General features: G+C 36.8%; 1 protein-coding gene across 1 annotated transcript in view; it reads right to left on the reverse strand.

The window, feature by feature from the left end:
• Window positions 1–5,742: 5,742 nt before the first annotated feature.
• Window positions 5,743–16,706, reverse strand: part of AGMO (alkylglycerol monooxygenase) — a 197,039-nt gene continuing 186,075 nt past the window's right edge. The window contains exon 13 of the mRNA XM_086614920.1: window positions 5,743–5,823. Within this exon, the coding sequence (XP_086471046.1) occupies window positions 5,743–5,823 (81 nt within the window). The remainder of the gene's footprint in view (window positions 5,824–16,706) is intronic.

The raw sequence follows: 16,706 nt of genomic DNA on the forward strand, positions 1-16,706 counted from the left end.
CATTCAACATTACCAATCCCACGAGTTTAAAAATCATGAGTCAAGCCTCATGTAATCACTAGGGTGGTTTATAAGGGAAAATATTTTAAATTATTACCTATTCAAATCTTCTTGTTTGCCTCTTCAATTTTGAACCATCTACTGCTCTTGTTTTCAGCAGATACATTTGTTAAATAAAACAAATAACTAAAAAAAAAAACCAACAACAAAAAAAGGCACAGGATTCCAGGAGCCAGAGAAAAACTTCAACTATGGGCAACATAGTTTGCATAATATAGCAAGATGTCGCAATGCTTTGAGCGTTCTCTGAGAGTTATTGCTCTTCTTGAAGGACTGAGCCACAGCGCTCTCTATCACCAGTTGAAGAGCGAAGAAGAAAAGTCCAAACAACTCTTACCTTCAGTGCCATTCAGCTTAGTAGTGTCTAATCGCATGACATAAAATCATAAAGGAAGCTTTAAAATACCTGATCAGCTACCTCCTTTTAGATAATGGTTTAGGTAATGATGTCCCTAATCCCACAGACTTGAGAGAAAACTGGAGACAGGAAAGACATGACAAAGGGCCCCAAGTCCTTTATATGTAGTATGGATGTCTTACAGCTTTAACTGCCATCATTTATCCATCGAAGGGCTAGGATTTTAATGGAACACAAAGAACACCATGTTAGCCACTTACAGGAACAAGTCATTGTGCAACCGTGTTACTTTTTGCTAATGCAGCGTACCAAAGCTTGAGTTTCAGTAAATATTGCATCATTCTTGTTTCCACACAAGGAATGCTTTGCCCTGATCCTGAAGCCAGCAGCAAGTTTTTCAGTGACTTGAACGGTGCAGGATCAGGTCTCAAGTGAACACAGGATTCAGCTACTCACTTCGGGATTTTCAGTAACTTGATATCGCTGCGTACGTAGTACGGGAAAGGCCATGTGTAGGGATGTGACGTTACAACAGCGGGAAAGAGCAGGGGAGGTCACTTGTTTAACCATCTTGCTGAAAAAAGGCTCTGTTTATCTACATTTGTGCTGGGTTTATGTGGTGAGATTTTGGTAGCAAGGAAGCTGGGAGAGCTCCGAAGCGCCCCACTCCTGGGGTGCCCGCTGGGCTGAGTTCATACTGCTGCCGAGGTTCTTCAGGCTGGTCGGGCACAGCATGGCTGCAGCAGAGAGGACTGAGATCTGACAGAAATGGCCACGCAGACACCAGGTCAGTGAAGATGGAGTGGGAGGAGGTGTGCTGGAGCTGAGGTTCCCCCGCAGCCCGTGGTGAGACGGCAGCGGCCCCCTGCAGCACGTGAGAGACACGGTGGAGCAGAGACCCATCCGCAACTGTGGAGAACCCCACGCTGGAGTAGATACCTGTGCCTAAAGGACTTCATAGAGGACTATTGCCTGTGGGAAAAGACCCCATGCTGCTGGAGACTGATGATGAAGGAGAAATACATCTGCAGTCCATGGGAATGGATCCCATGCCAGAGCAGGTGGCTGCACCTGAAGAAGCTGTGACTCTGTGGGAAAAGGCCACGCTGGAGCAATCTGATGGGTAAGGATTGCATCCTGTGGGAAGGACTCACGTTGGAGGAATTCGTGGAGAACTCTCTTCCATGAGGAGGGACTCCACACTGGAGAAGGGGAAGAGTGTGAGGAGTTCTCCTCCTTAAGGAAGGAGCAGCAGACACAGTGTGTGATGAACTGACCTGCAACCCCCACTCCTCATCTCCCTGCACTGCTAGGGGGAGGAAGTAGGGCCAGGAAGAAGAAAGGGGTGGGGGGAATGTGTTTTTAAGATCTGGCTTTGTTTCTGGTTATCCTCTCTGAAGTAACTGTTAACAAATTAAATTTATTTGTTCCCAAGCTGAGTCTGTTTTGCCCGAGGCCATGGTTGGTAGATGATTCCTCCCTGTTCTTGTCTAGACCCTCAGGCCTTTTGTTACATTTTTCTCCTCTTCACCCCACTGAGGGCAAGGAGTGAGCCAGCGGCTGCGTGGAAGCTTAGCTGCTGACTGGGCTAAACCACGACAGCATTTTTTCCCCAAGGTGTGCCACTGGGGAGTTTAATGACAAACAAAACCAAAAGGAAGTCTTAAGCAATACTGCAAATATTACAAATGTTATTTATGAAATTTCTTGCTTGGATATGTGAGGCTAGGGTTTTAGCCTGCAGAATATTTTTGTTTCCAGAGACATGAAACAGTGTCTCTCTAAAAGAAAAACAGTTGCTTGCACAATTAATTCTGCATCAACATTTTTTCACTAATTTCCTCTCATAATTCACTTGATTTCACTTAATCCCATACAGTTGTTCAAACCACACAACATGGTCAAACTCTAAAGAAATAAGCAATGGAATATTAAAAAGGCAAGGGGAGAAAGATGGCTCACCAAAATATCACTGATATATCCTAGCAGCAACCAATGTTTGCAGTTAGCATTTAATTCATTCAATTATCTATACGTAATATACTAACGATACATAATTCAATTCACTGGCCAGCTGGGCTCTAGAGTCTCTTGATTACTCAAACCCAGAGATATTTGGGATGACTGTTTCACCCTATGCAGTGTCTATAAAGACAGTATGAACTAGATCCAGTACTGATGTTAGGTTTCTAAAATACTGAAAGAGCTTATATTTTAAAAAAATCACGACAAGCAAGTTGACAGGAACATAGCTACTCACCGCATAGCTAAAGAAAGAATGATGCAGTCAAGGGTGTTTCTATGAGCTTGTCCTCGAGACTCTCTCTTCTCTGAGAAAGATAAACTCTAGCTTCCAGTCTGTATCCAAAGCATTGCTTATACATACCCAGTGGATGTTACTGTAAAGTACAAGAGTTTCGAACACTCACGATAAGACTGTTTAAGTCTTCTGCCAGAGGAGTTGTTCTCAGACTCTGTGTTGCTCAGTAAGCAATGGGAAGAACCTTGTTCCTCTACTGGCTTTCACTTTCCAACAATCTGTACACAATGGCAAGTTCTTGAAAGCAGAAAATTGTGATTTAAAAACCCTTAGAAAAGAGGATATATATTGGGCCTCTGCTTTAATGACTAGGTTGCTTTCATCAGCCACTTTTTATAAGGGACACAGTTCTGTTAGACATGTTAGATGTTCCCAATGGTAGAGCTACTCACCCTCCATTTGGCCAAACTGGGGCTGCCAAATTGAAACTGAGCAATGTTTCATTTCCAGATTCCCATCAAGCTGAGAAATAAGACACTTTTAAGGTAGGAACGTAAGGTTTCTGTAGAGCTTAGGACCTCTGAGAGAGTAGGCTGTAGCAGGAGTATATTTGGATTATACTTTGTGCCTAGTTTTTGCATATTTCATTTATTAGAATTGACCTCATATGAGTTTTCTTTTGAATAAGATCTTAGTTAAACTACTGTGCCTTTTATATTCATCACTAGTTTATCTGTATTTTTAAATTCATTTGTAGGTGACTTATAGTGACTAGAATGAGAAACTGGTGATTTACGTAGAACATTTGCATCTTACCTTTGAAATCACATTCCTTTCATTACGTCATGTAAATAAGCGACATTCATTAGGATATCTTGAAAATTAATTTAATTCACATTTTCGTTATTGTCCTTCCAAGACTGAAGATTTTTAAATGCAGAAAATGTTAAATCTTTATCCTGTTCCTGTCTCTTTGAAGGATTTATTTTAATAAGGAAATTGACTTTCAATATGACACTTTGCTACATTACTTAGTCATTACATTAAACTGACCTCAAAATATTCCTGCGAGGTTGATGTCACTATTACAAATTTTGAAAATATAGGTACACTAACTTATGAGGTCACATAAGAAGATTATAGATTGCGTTGCACTTCTGGAACAAAATTCTGTCATTTTCTTAAATATCCTATAACAGCTTTGTAAGGAAAGATCCCAAATGCAGTACTTTGATTACAGCAAGAAACACCACCAGTATTGCCATCACCCCCATTCCACAGATGGGGAAATTCAGGCAAAGAGATGGTAAGCCTTGGTCAGAACCGATAGTACCAGAGAAGCTCCTGGCTGTCGTACTAGTGTGTCTTGAACTAGAGGTATATAATTGTATTTATCGATTTCTTAAAAAGACATTAAAGGCCTATCTTGTTATGAATAAAAGTTTGAATTAAGCTTCTCTATAAGCATTTAAAATCTGATTTCTTCTAGGTTTTTCATGGGCCATTTTTTTCATCTTCTTATTACATAAAGTGAATAAGATCCACAAATGAGTACTCTATTTAAACACGCCTTCAGTTTAGGATGGTATTATCCTTACTTTGCATCCCAGGTATTAGTACCTTTAATCAAACTAGCACCTGCTTTCTCAGGCAAATATTTCAAGGTCTTTGAGCATAACCTAAAGTGATAGGCACAAGGGATTTCATACACAATTGGATTAACTTAAAACTTGGGTTTTAAAGTAAGAATTCATATAAAATTAAGCTGATACTATCACTAGACATTGTATCAATTTTATTTACATAACATTATTATGTTTCTGACAATTTATTGGAAACATCCAATTATGTACACAGCGACATCTGTTACAGCTAGAGACTGAAGATATGGCTTAATTAAAAGTAGTCTATCTGTCTGAATCTGAGATGTCTGTTAGTATGTCATTAACATCTTAAAGGAAAATGGAACGTGAAAAAAAAAAATGACCCAAACTTAAACCATTTTTTAATTCAGGTATTATTACTAGTTCGAAACATGCAAGACAGCCTACATTTTTTAGCTACTTAACTTTAAGCACTTCTAAAAGTCTTGGAGCCAAATAAAAAGTTGGAAGAGTGTGAGGAAAGAAAAACAACCTAGCTGCAGTATTTGTGCCAGTCCTGCTGTTTGGAGACTCCCTTTACCATTTGTATTTAATTTTCCTATCTTAGTACAAACGATCTTTCCAACAGCTCCTGAAAGACAAGATGTGCATCTCCCTTGAGACCACCCCAGCAGGAAATTGTCAGAAATTAAGGGCCTAGCCTTGCAAATATTTTGTCACATGAGTAACATTAGTCAATGTGATACCTATGTGTAAGTACTGGCTTCATCAGTATCTAAAGTTGGCAACTGCTGATGTACTCCTTAAATAATTCAATCTAAACAGCAAGTCTGCATTACACAACACATCCCTGAACCACTTTTATTGAAGATGTTTCAACTCATACTAGTTCGAGTTATTTTATCATGCTGGTTTTAATCATTTTCTTGCCTTGACTACTCATCCTCATGTAGCTGTATGTTATGAACACTGAATTGGGCATGACATTGAGATTCTAGTGTAATTCAATCATTATGGAAAAACTGACATTCACATATGTTTGTGTTTAGCCTCCATAGGAAGATAGTCAATCACTTTATACCAGGTTACAGCAAATATGATTTTAATTATTCCTATCATGAAAAATACTTTTCACATATGATTACTAACAAAATCACTGTAAAATGCAATTAGTTTTACATGGTTTCTAAGATTTTATAATTCCTTGAACGTAAAAATATATGTTGTGAACGAACATTTATTTAAATTGGGGGAAATTAAATATTGTTTAAAAAAATCAGATAAAAATGAATACAAGTCTTAATGAATCTTTCAAACCTTAATACAAAACCACAAACCTGTCCTATCATAACCGAAATTATTGTGATTCAGTAAGATTCATGGTTGATTAATTCCAAGGAACTTAGAAGGTTATTCCAAAGTGCTGTTTCCGTAATTTAAGTGATGTTAAATCCGCTATTTCAGTGATGTTTATCTTTGGATGAAATGATCCGCTTCATAATTTGGATTCCCCAGAATACAGTGCAGAGGGAAAACAAGACCTGCAACACAGAATTTAAAATGAGAAACATTATATAAGATTTTAAAAACTATATTTGTCTGTAAATATAACGAATGGGTGAAAACAGAGAGATCTCAAGAAGAAAAATGATACAAGAATTGTAGGCATACTGAAAAATTCACTTTAGGAATGTATACTTGCTTTTTTCTATTACTCTTTATTGTGTACATTCCTGTTTGAATTTGTTCTTTCTGAATGGTACCAAAATGAGATAACTGGCAAAGTCTCATGACCTTCCCTACTTTATTATCGAGTTTGTATTTGAAGTACTCCGAGTCATATATAATAAGATAGGACAATAATAACACCAGCTGACAGAAGGTAGGTGCAGAAATGTTAACTGATTTTTTGGCAAATGGTCTGAAGAATGCTGACATTGTAAGTGGTACGATAGGATACAAATACCCAAAGTGGCTTTAAATATAATCTACGGCAGAAGAAGTGTTCTAGCTGCACTACGATAGATCAATACTTATTCCCCAACCTGCTATTTATGACGAGATATAAACTAGATTGGAAATAAGATGTAATGTTCTTTATCTTGTCCTTGGCTATGTGCATCTCCGTTTTTTTAGTCAGTGAATTTCAATGAAACATCTAACTTTTTTTTTCTCATTGGTTTATTTACTGAAAACTGCTTTAGGATGAGTAAGAAACTTGTAAGGTACCGTCTAATTCAGGTAATAGTTTTGTCCAAAAACCAAGAAAGAGAGCGGGATAAAACGCGCATGCATGTGTGTGTGTGTGAAATCTTGTATTTTAAATTTTCAGAAAGAAATGTTTGTCTTTCAGTTACAAAATTTCTTTAACTTAGAAAACTGCAAAATTAAGGCAGTTGTTATGGGTTACTGAAGTAAATGAAACTTTCACTGTGAGTTAAACATAACATTCCATTTATAGGGAAAGGTATTTTCTTCAAATGATTTTTTTTTTATTTATTTGAAGAAATAGAGAAAATTGAAAAGAAAAAGAATTCTAGGATCAGGTTATAATAATTCTTTTTTCAGGTTAATCTGCAATCAAAAAGTACTGAACTAGGACAGCTTCAATTTTAACATTAACATAATTTTAGAGTCAACATTTAACAATGCATGGCTCAAAAATCTATTTCTTATCTACACAGTCACTCACCAAAGTACATGAGATCTGAATGTCCAGTATAAATAATAAATGATCATAATACCTAAAAGGTACTCATTTTGCACTCATTGAAGAGAATATGATGAGATCAGGCCTGGTTTCTCTCACAATCAGTTAGGGACAGTTATAGGCTTCACGTAATCTATACATTACATACTTAGTAGCACAAGATGGAAATAACATGACGTATCAGTAAGTAAAATTCCAAACAAACAAACAAAAAAATCCAATCCCCATTCAACCTCTAGCAAGACAAATTCCCTTCACTATTTGAGCAAGGGTAGTTGGTGCTGTATTTGTAGTCCCATTTGTAAGAAAGACTTATAAAATTCTCACCAAAAGAATTACTTATAAGAGTTTCAGACCTTTAGGTATGAAAGATTTAACTTCCTTTTTTTTCTTGCATTATCACAAACACCTTGTAAAACTGCATAGCTCTGTTTTACAGCTCTAGAATGGACAGACTGTTTAAGCAATGCTGGAAGCACATGCTCTTCAAGTTTTTTGAGATGCTTTATTTCTATGCTGAGATGTCCTGTAGAAGAAAAATAACTACAAATAACTGTATTTCTGATTTGGCTGTTATGTAATTGGGATGAACGTGAATCGTGACACACATAAAATAATGAGATGCTCTTACTGCAGAAAAATTCTTTGTCGTGCTATCTCCAGAAAAAGATCTTATCCACTTGTCATAATTAGCACTTCTCTGACACGCTACTAGACTCCTTTCATTCCTCACCTCAGAAAGATCACTCCTATTCCTGGAATATGCATTAAATATAGAAGTATTTCATTTTCAGAAGAAGCACGTTTAAGCACATTTAATGACTGAGGTGCAGGGCATTTGTAGGGGATTAATGACTGCTGGGAGATAATGATCACCTGAAGAAGCACAGCCATGGGCCATTAAGCCCCAGGAAATGTCCTCAGCTAAAGATGGTTATTGCTATTATAGTCCAAAAATGAAAAAAACATCTTGGGTGATTTTTTCTTTTTAAAATGGAGTGATGCAGTTTCTTCTTTCTTAATTAAATTCTTATTGTGAATTTCTTAAGGCATGCAATCAATGGTTGTGGGGGCGTATTTCAAATTGCAGTTATTACATCCAAAATGAAAAACCACATACTGCACATTATGGATCTGTAGAACTAGTTTGGCTTCACGATTCTATAAAAGTATTGATTCACTGCCTATCAATGTCAGGACTGCCAGTACTCGATGGAAATAACGTATTCATGAAACAATAATGCTGCAAGTTTGGGGGGGACGAGGTTTGAGAAAAACCCAAACATCAGGGAAAAAAATTAAGGGGCCACATCCTCTCTTGAATGACAGCAATTCTGGCTGGCTCTACTGCTATAATGCTGACCTAATCTGAGCAGAGCCAGCTGCATGGGGCTACCAAGCAGAAACTTGCTGTGTAGGTTGGAGTTCAGTTTCCTTTGATTGCTGCTACATATTTCGGAGTTACAAGGCTTGACCCACTTGAATGAATAGTGCAATCAGGTGATTTCAGCAATGGAAAACTGAGATGAGACGATACGTGCCAGAATTTTGAGCAGACAGTCGTGTAGGCAGCAGGAAGCAGCAGAAGAGCATTCCGCCAGGCGACCTGAACTATAGTTGACCGGTATTTTTCTAATGCCCTTGGGAAAACATATTTCCTGAATCCTATGTGCAGATATTTTGCATTTTCTGTTCAACTCTCTCACAACCTAACAGGTTGATTTTTGGCTTTGTGATTGTTTTTTCCATTGCAGTTTCTAAATTATTGTCTGAAATTCTCATTCCTTCCTGTATAGTCCATACCAATTAATATTTTTCCCTTGATAAAAATATTCATATATCATTTTCCTAACTCAACCTGTTTTGAAATAAAAAGGTAGAATTAAATATTATACTTTTTTTCTATTTTAGCACCAAGAAAAGTTCCCCCACAAACAATATTACATAAGAACAATAGTTTCACTTCCGTCTTCAAATGAAAAATTACTGTGGACAGTGGTCATATATAGAACGGCTAGGCCTAAAAGCAGAATTTCTCCCAACCATAAATGCAGCAAAGTTAAATGCAAACTTTTTGCCACCTTAATATAAGCACTTGTTACATTTACCTGTTCAAGTAACTACAGATTAATTATAGACTGTGCTTTAGACTGCTGGAAGAGGATAGTCTTCTTCCAAATATTTACATTACCTCCTTTCGTACAGCCTTTCTATTTCCATACAGACCCTATTCTTTCCCCGAATAAGCCAACAGAAACGTAAATAACATTCTTCACAAGAACAAAGATAGCTTAACTAATCGATTGACTGCAGGACTGAGCCTGCTCTTCACAGGAAATCACCACAGGAGTGATCAAAGTTTATTAGGCTGTAGATAACTTCAAAATCATTAGCTAAATTCAGGCACCCACTTCTGCATGATTAGCTTTGTTGATCACTAATATTATTTTCTGCCATTCCCTCTTTTGTAATGGCTTTATATATCTGAATTGCCCAGATACAGTGTCTTTCCTCTTGCGGAGTTCGTCTGGATAGAGTTAGAAAGCTTTAGACATTGGTCTAGAAACATAAAGAAATGTCCAGGTAGTCCTGCATTAAGAAGGAGGAAGAGGCTCAAACCACAAGACCTCACATCTCTTCTAATCTAAATCATACAATGATTCTCTGACATTTCTCAGATTCTGCCCAGACGTGTTCACTCCAAATTTCGCTACAGAGACAGTCTGCAATTGTGCAACAAATTGGCTCTATCTGAGGTACAACACCATATGAACAGGAGTCTTTTGGATACTGAATTCTCTGAATATCTCTTTGCTGGGTAATGTATTCCTAGCTCTAGAGACGCTCAGGAAGATCAGCACATCCACATACTTCATTAGATTGGCTGTTGACATCATCAAGTGGACCCGTTACTGGCAAATATGATAAACAGTGAGCCCTCTCAATGTGATGCTGCGTAATGTTTAACTGATCCTGCAAATGAAACATGACAAAGGTTATTTTTATATTCTTTATCTACAAATCTGAACATGCTTTCTTCAAAGGCACTGGAAATCATTTTATGCTATCAATATTAATAATAGAGTAATTTTTAGACTTTATCTGAGAAGGCTGTGTCAGAGTAATGTCATTGTCCTTTTCTAGTAAAGATGGAGATCATGAACTGATATAACAATTACTAAGAAATACTAACATTAATAACAAAATGGTTGACTAAACTAGTCCAGATTTCACAGCTATCTAAATAGCGCAGTTTTCACTGATACCGTTGCTGTTTTCCCAGTTCTCTACACAGGACTGCTTCAGGTGCTGAACTATACAGAGAAGATAGAAAATAACATGTCTCAGAAGTGGGTGAAGAGATTCACTATTTCTGGAAGTCAGCATTTGGGAAATAAACACATAGATCTTGATTCTCAGTGCAATGTTTTGAGGTGAGCAGTCTGAGGCTAGTAGAGAAATGCCATGGCATTAACAGCAGATCCAGAAATTGCTCATCATGTACACTGCACAGATCAAGAAGATTGCACTACCAAAAAACTTGCAATAACAATAACCTGGAAAGGGAAACCAAGAAGCAAAAAGATTCCTTCTCCTTTTTTTTTTTTTTATTCATCAAGGAACTGTGGATAGAAGGGAACAGGGACAGCTACAATAGTAGTTGCTTCACAGCGTTTCTCTAAGATATCTGTAAAAGTGGCAGGATGTCTAGAAATTCTCCATAAAGTTCATGACACACATTCAGGCTACCGGTGCAACACACATTTCACAGATTCAGCATGTCCCTGACATAGAACAAAGTGTGTATTAAGAGACTGTTGGTACATACAGGATTAAGCCAAGTATCCTCAACTGCCACAAAGCATATTGATAGTTCACTCACAGACTGGTTTCTTGCTACTATGATATACCTCATTAGTTTTATACTTCATTAATAAAAGATAATGAGAAAACAATTGGAAAGTGATATATACATCTCTTTCCTATTCTGTTAAATGCTTTAAACATTCCTTCTTTTATTGAAACATGGTCTGAGACTCTAAAGCTCGATAATACATGAAAACATAGGCTGCAAAAGACCCCATACCTTACAAGGCTTATATTGCCTATTCAGGAAAGACAAAGAAAGATCTGGAGAAAGGATATATATATTCATCTGTTGCTTTCACAGCTGGGCACATCCCCGGTATGAAATCAAGTGCACTGCAGATATGCCTGAGCTAGCAAGGACATAAGCTGTTAAATCTCTCAGCACAGCACCAGGTTGACTCTGACTTTCCTGGCATTGCACACAAGCTAGTAAGTCACATCCCTCAGCTAAATACATGGGGATTTTTACACAGGCAGTGCTATTGCAGTTATATTTAGATCTAAAAGGGCTTATGTGCTTCCAGCATGGTATCTTGCATCGCATCCTTCACTCAGGAGAAATCAGCCCACTGCCTCTCAAATCACTTGTGTAGATATATGTATCCTATTGAACTGTTACCTATGAAATTCCTTCTCTCTTGGGTCACAGAATAATCCACAACCTAAGCACTAGGATTAGGAAGGTTTTACCTCATTCCCCAAAAGACAAAAAAAACCACTAAAGCTGGAAGCTTTGCTGTCAGTCATGTGAATAGGAACTCCAAAGCATGTTAATAATTATTAAATCTTCACCTCGTGATGAGCTAATGCAAGCTGCAGACAGTATCAACATTATACTAATTAACATGCACATAAGTGCTCTGCATCTCTTCAATATGAAATTTGTTTTAAAATATGTTATTGAAACACCTGAGAATACTTCTCACAGTAAGTTACCTAACCGCATCTATAAATTCCTAGATCATTCTTAAATGGTTAGCCGTTTCAAGTTGTCTCCAAAGTAAAACCCTGTTAAACAAAAAAACTCTTCTTAGCTGTTCAATGAACATTTGAAAATAACCTCTGGACCAAGCCGGTTTCATTGTCTTCCAAATGCATTCTAAAAAAATTATTTAGTAATTATAAATGGTCAATCGTCATCTGAGCTTAAAAATTTCATACAACCTGCAGACAAAATAAATATTTTTTTACGCATTCTGGAGCATAATAATATTTTAGAATTTCTGTTTATTGTTCTTTCATATTGCTTTAGTTTCATTTTTGACAACACAGTACTGAAAAACAAGTTTAAAGATCAACAGTTTTAGAAGAGCTTAACTCTGAAGGTCACCTTTTTTATTTTAAACTTTCTACAATTTTTCAGCCTCCATTTTCCATCAAAGTTGAGAAGCAACAGGCATGGAAATTTTCTCAATTATTATATTTTAAATTAACAATTAAAAATAAAGCTTTCATAAAAGTTAAGACAACAAAACTGACCATACCAGTTTAATCTGTTGCAGGCTAACAGGCCAAATGAGATTGAAAGAGTTATTAATAGCTGTTCATTACAGAAACAAAATATTTGAGATAGTCCTGTCTCAGTTTGGCTAAAGCTGTTGAGTTTATTTTCTTAAACATTTAAACAGGAAATGTATCCATTGAGATGAAACATCTCATTTACTTTTATGCCTGTCAGCAGCTGTAGCATAATTACATACACCCCACTGCATCACTTACAGCTCAAACATAAGTTGGAGGGTGAACCAGACATCTGCAAAGAACTATTTTACTTTACAAGATATTTTTTAAATTACATGTAGAAGCCATTTAATCTCCCTTATTCAAGAAATATGAAGCTCACTTTAGTTTAGTCGATAGTTTACTGCAGAGATATTAAATCAAATTGTAATTGTTCTCTTAGGCTTGAAGAATTGAATGCTTTTAATTGCAATACTCTATGCAAGAAAGACTTGACATGTATATTTCTGGGATAAAAGTAAGGGTATTCTTCTTACATGGCTATGAGTTTAAGAAAAGTTTAGGTACCATACTGCTTAATCCTGCATGCAAGTAAGTTTTTACTTAAAAAATGGGGCAAATTCATTTAAAGGAGCTCATGCAGGAGGGATCTCTCCTTTATGCCTGCATCCTTGCTTGAAAATACAGGAAAATTACAGCTACAGAAAAAAAAACCACCACGATTGCAGTCGGAATATAGAAGAAAAAAATGCTACACATAACATTTCAGAATTTGGACCGCATATTTACTAGTTGTGTAACATTCACCAAATAAGCATCTACAGAGATAATTCAGTCTCCATTTTTATGTCAGTTTAATTCAACACTATACTGAAATTGCAGCAAAAACATTAGGTAAGTCAGTGTCCAGTCTTTCCATTAGCAGACATAAAATATTGCATGTTTCTACACAGATGGTTTCATTTCAGTGCATGGCTATTGTGCATAAGCACCCTGGCAGGGTGGTGAACAGAACCAAGAGCACTCTGTCAGCCTGGAGAGCTCTGACAAAGGTGGCTGCAAAGTGGAAGATCTCCACTCATTGGCATACTAAATATCCTCTTGAGAGAAAGTTGACTAGCTATGAGCTTCAAAATGGGAATTTTTCCTTTGTGTGTGGAAAAAAATATATTAAAAAAATAATCCCAGCCTTTAACTATAACCCACAGACATTAGATCACTGATGGGAAAAACTTTCCTGCAGACTTTGAAAAAAGTGATGGGGAAAAACTGGCTACTGTGACTAATGGCAGACATAAAAGAAAGGAATAAGAATGTGTAGAGAAGGATAAAAACAGTGACAAGCAGAAGGGATTTCCAGCACAGTGAACAAACACCAGAAAAATATTCAAGAAAGACAGAGGACGATCAAGGCTAAAACTCATTTGAGACAAAGATGGCTTTTAAAGCCAACATGTAAGGAGAAATGAATCCTTTAATTGAAAAATGAAGAACATAGAATCATAGAATCATAGGCTGTTCTCAGCATTAAAAAATCAAGCCAAACCAACCAACCAAAAAACCATCCGAACAAAAAAATCAACCTCTGAAGTTGTCAACAAAGGAAATGGGTTAATATTCATTTATACCATAAAGGAAAAATCTTGCTATAGAAGATACAAGACAGACAGAACACACCCATCCTGCTGGCCAACCCTCTTAAGGCCCAAAGCAGTAAACTGACTGTTTTTAAGTTCCAAGGAGAAGAAAAATGTGCTGAGGTCAGTCCAGCCCTTTGTCCATCCCTTTACATGGAAAAGTAGATCTCCTTCTGGCTATTGGTGTCTCTTTCTTGCCTGCTCTCAAGACACTTTTTCTGTGTTTTGGCTTGTTGCTTCTATCCTTGTCCAGGGAAACTCCCATTCCCAAAACTCATAATCTTTTGATTATATAAAAGTCGTTGCTATCGACATTAACCACAGATATATTCAAATGGGCTAAATCATTGATGCTACTCATTATGTCAATCCAATGTAGTTGTATTATTTACTTAGCTTACAGAAAATAAAAAAAAAATGGAAGCAATCCATGTGACTTTCTACTAGGAAAACTAGGGGAATATGGTCTAAGTGAAACTTCTCTGTGGAGGGTACAGAACTGAGTGGAAGAAACAACCTCCAGAAAGGAAGAATCAATTATTATATCACAAAATGAGAGGGAAAACAGAATTTAGATGAAAAAGTAGGCATTTATATCATAACGTTTCTAAAATACAAAAAACTACGAAACATCTTTCTTTTCCTTTTTCATTTTTTTCATAATGTTTTTTAAAAAATCAGGAGATATTGAAGAAAATGTGTAATTTAATAAAAATGGAAGATACTAGACTTAAGAGAGACCAAATATAAAAGTATGCAATGAGGAGTAATCATTAGTCAGGAGTATACCGGAAAAAAAATGGAGAATTGGAGCAGTCACAAAACATGTCTCAAACATACAATGAGGATACAAAAAGATGCCAGTATAAACGTGGAAGGTATTAACAAAAGCATTTAATGTAGCCCCTAGGTATTGATCAAGCCTACTAAAAGGTGATGAAGTCTTTAAGGAAAACATAGATAAGCTAGATATAGTAGAGAAGTAGACACTAAGAATGATAAAAGGTTTAGATATGTTGACCTGTAGGAAAGCTTGAAGCAATTCTGCTGTGTATTCTTGAGAAAAAAAATAAAAAGACTCAGGAGGAACAATAAGATCAATGTTCTGACATGTAAAAGAACAATACAAAAAGAAGAGAAGATGATAAGCTACTCCTCAGGTTAATAAAAGAACATAAAAATCTTGTTTAATCTTTTTGAATTGTCATGAGATAATAGCTACCTATAAGGATGGTATAGCATTGGAATCAGGTATGTAAGGAAGCTGCAAAAGGTGTGTAAATGGTTAGACAGGCATGTGTCTGTGGTGTAGCTGTACTCGATCCTTCTTCAGTGCAGGCTCCCCACCAGCCCAGTATTTCTGCTTATTCACAGTGAATACAAAGCGACCCTTCACCTCTAACTAAAATTTGGTAGGATCTACTTTGCCAATAGCAGTAGATGTGACTGCTTAGCACATGGAACAACCTTACTTAGCAACTATTTTTCTGCAATAACCAACCTTGTGCAAGACCACTGATATTATTCTCATATGTGGTTATCACCTTAGTAAAAGGACAAAAAGCAAGGTCTGCTGCTTTAATATTTTTTTTTTCAGTTTCAGGCATTGGACAGAGTTGAACCTGCTTCTCGTCAGAGTAGTCATAGGATTATTAAATTTAGAGATCAGCTTGCATTGGCTATTCAGACAATAGCTGCAAAGACTGATGGCAGAAGCATGAGCTAGCTCGCTCCTATTTTACACTCAGCAAACTCTCTACACTAAGAACATGGGACTGCATAGTCAAAATCGTCTGCCTCTACGACTGTGAAAGAATAATCAAGGACTTACAGTAGAAGCCTGGGATGCTGGGGTATTCAGTTTGCACTCTTTGCCATAGATTGGGCAAGACTCTTGATCTTTACAGCTCCTTAGCTGCAAAACAGACAATGATTCTGTTTCCTCAAAAAGGCATTGCTTCCCAAACCCCATCTTACTGAAAAATCAGATGGTTTCACTTACTATAGTAATGCTGAGAAGACAAAGATGTATCAAAAAGACATAGATTTGGCCTTCTGTGACTTCTCTCTGACAAGCCTCATATCTATAATTCTGAATTTCTACTTTTTTTTTTTTTAAATCTGAACAATTATGTACTTGGAGAAACACAACACATATCCTAAAAATCAGATAATTGCATGCATTTCTTATATTGTTCCAGCTATTGAGCAACCTTAGTTCCATAACTCATGGCACTGACCACATGAAGAGCTAAAAATAGTATGAGAAAATTTGTTTCCATCTCATGATTATGTTGATTTTTAAAAAATCACAGATCATTAACAATTGCAGAATGTTGGAAAAAATACCAATTCAGGCTCCAGTTTTATAGAATATAAATATAAAATATATCTTTTTCTTATTCTAAGTTTTTGTTGGGTTTTTTTGTGCGTTTTTTTTTTTTTCCCCCCTATGTTGACTCCTAGATTAAAAAGGATGTTGTGCCCTAAATATACTTATCTTGGAATGGCTACTTGGTATTGTTGTATTTGTATGTCAAAGGGAAGACTGAAGTCTCAACAACTGTTAACCTCTCCCATGGTGTGCTAATAAAAGGTCAGAGGCCCACATGTGGCTTGCAGCCTGGGGAATTTCTCTCAATGTTCTGCCAGGGATGGGACTGCCTGAACGGTTTCTCTCATAAGTTTTAAGCCATAAACTGCATCCTACTTGGCTTGCTGTGCCAAAACTGGACCCAAGGGTATC

This window comes from Tauraco erythrolophus, chromosome 7 (assembly GCF_009769465.1).
Source record: "Tauraco erythrolophus isolate bTauEry1 chromosome 7, bTauEry1.pri, whole genome shotgun sequence".
NCBI classification, from domain to species: domain Eukaryota; kingdom Metazoa; phylum Chordata; class Aves; order Musophagiformes; family Musophagidae; genus Tauraco; species Tauraco erythrolophus.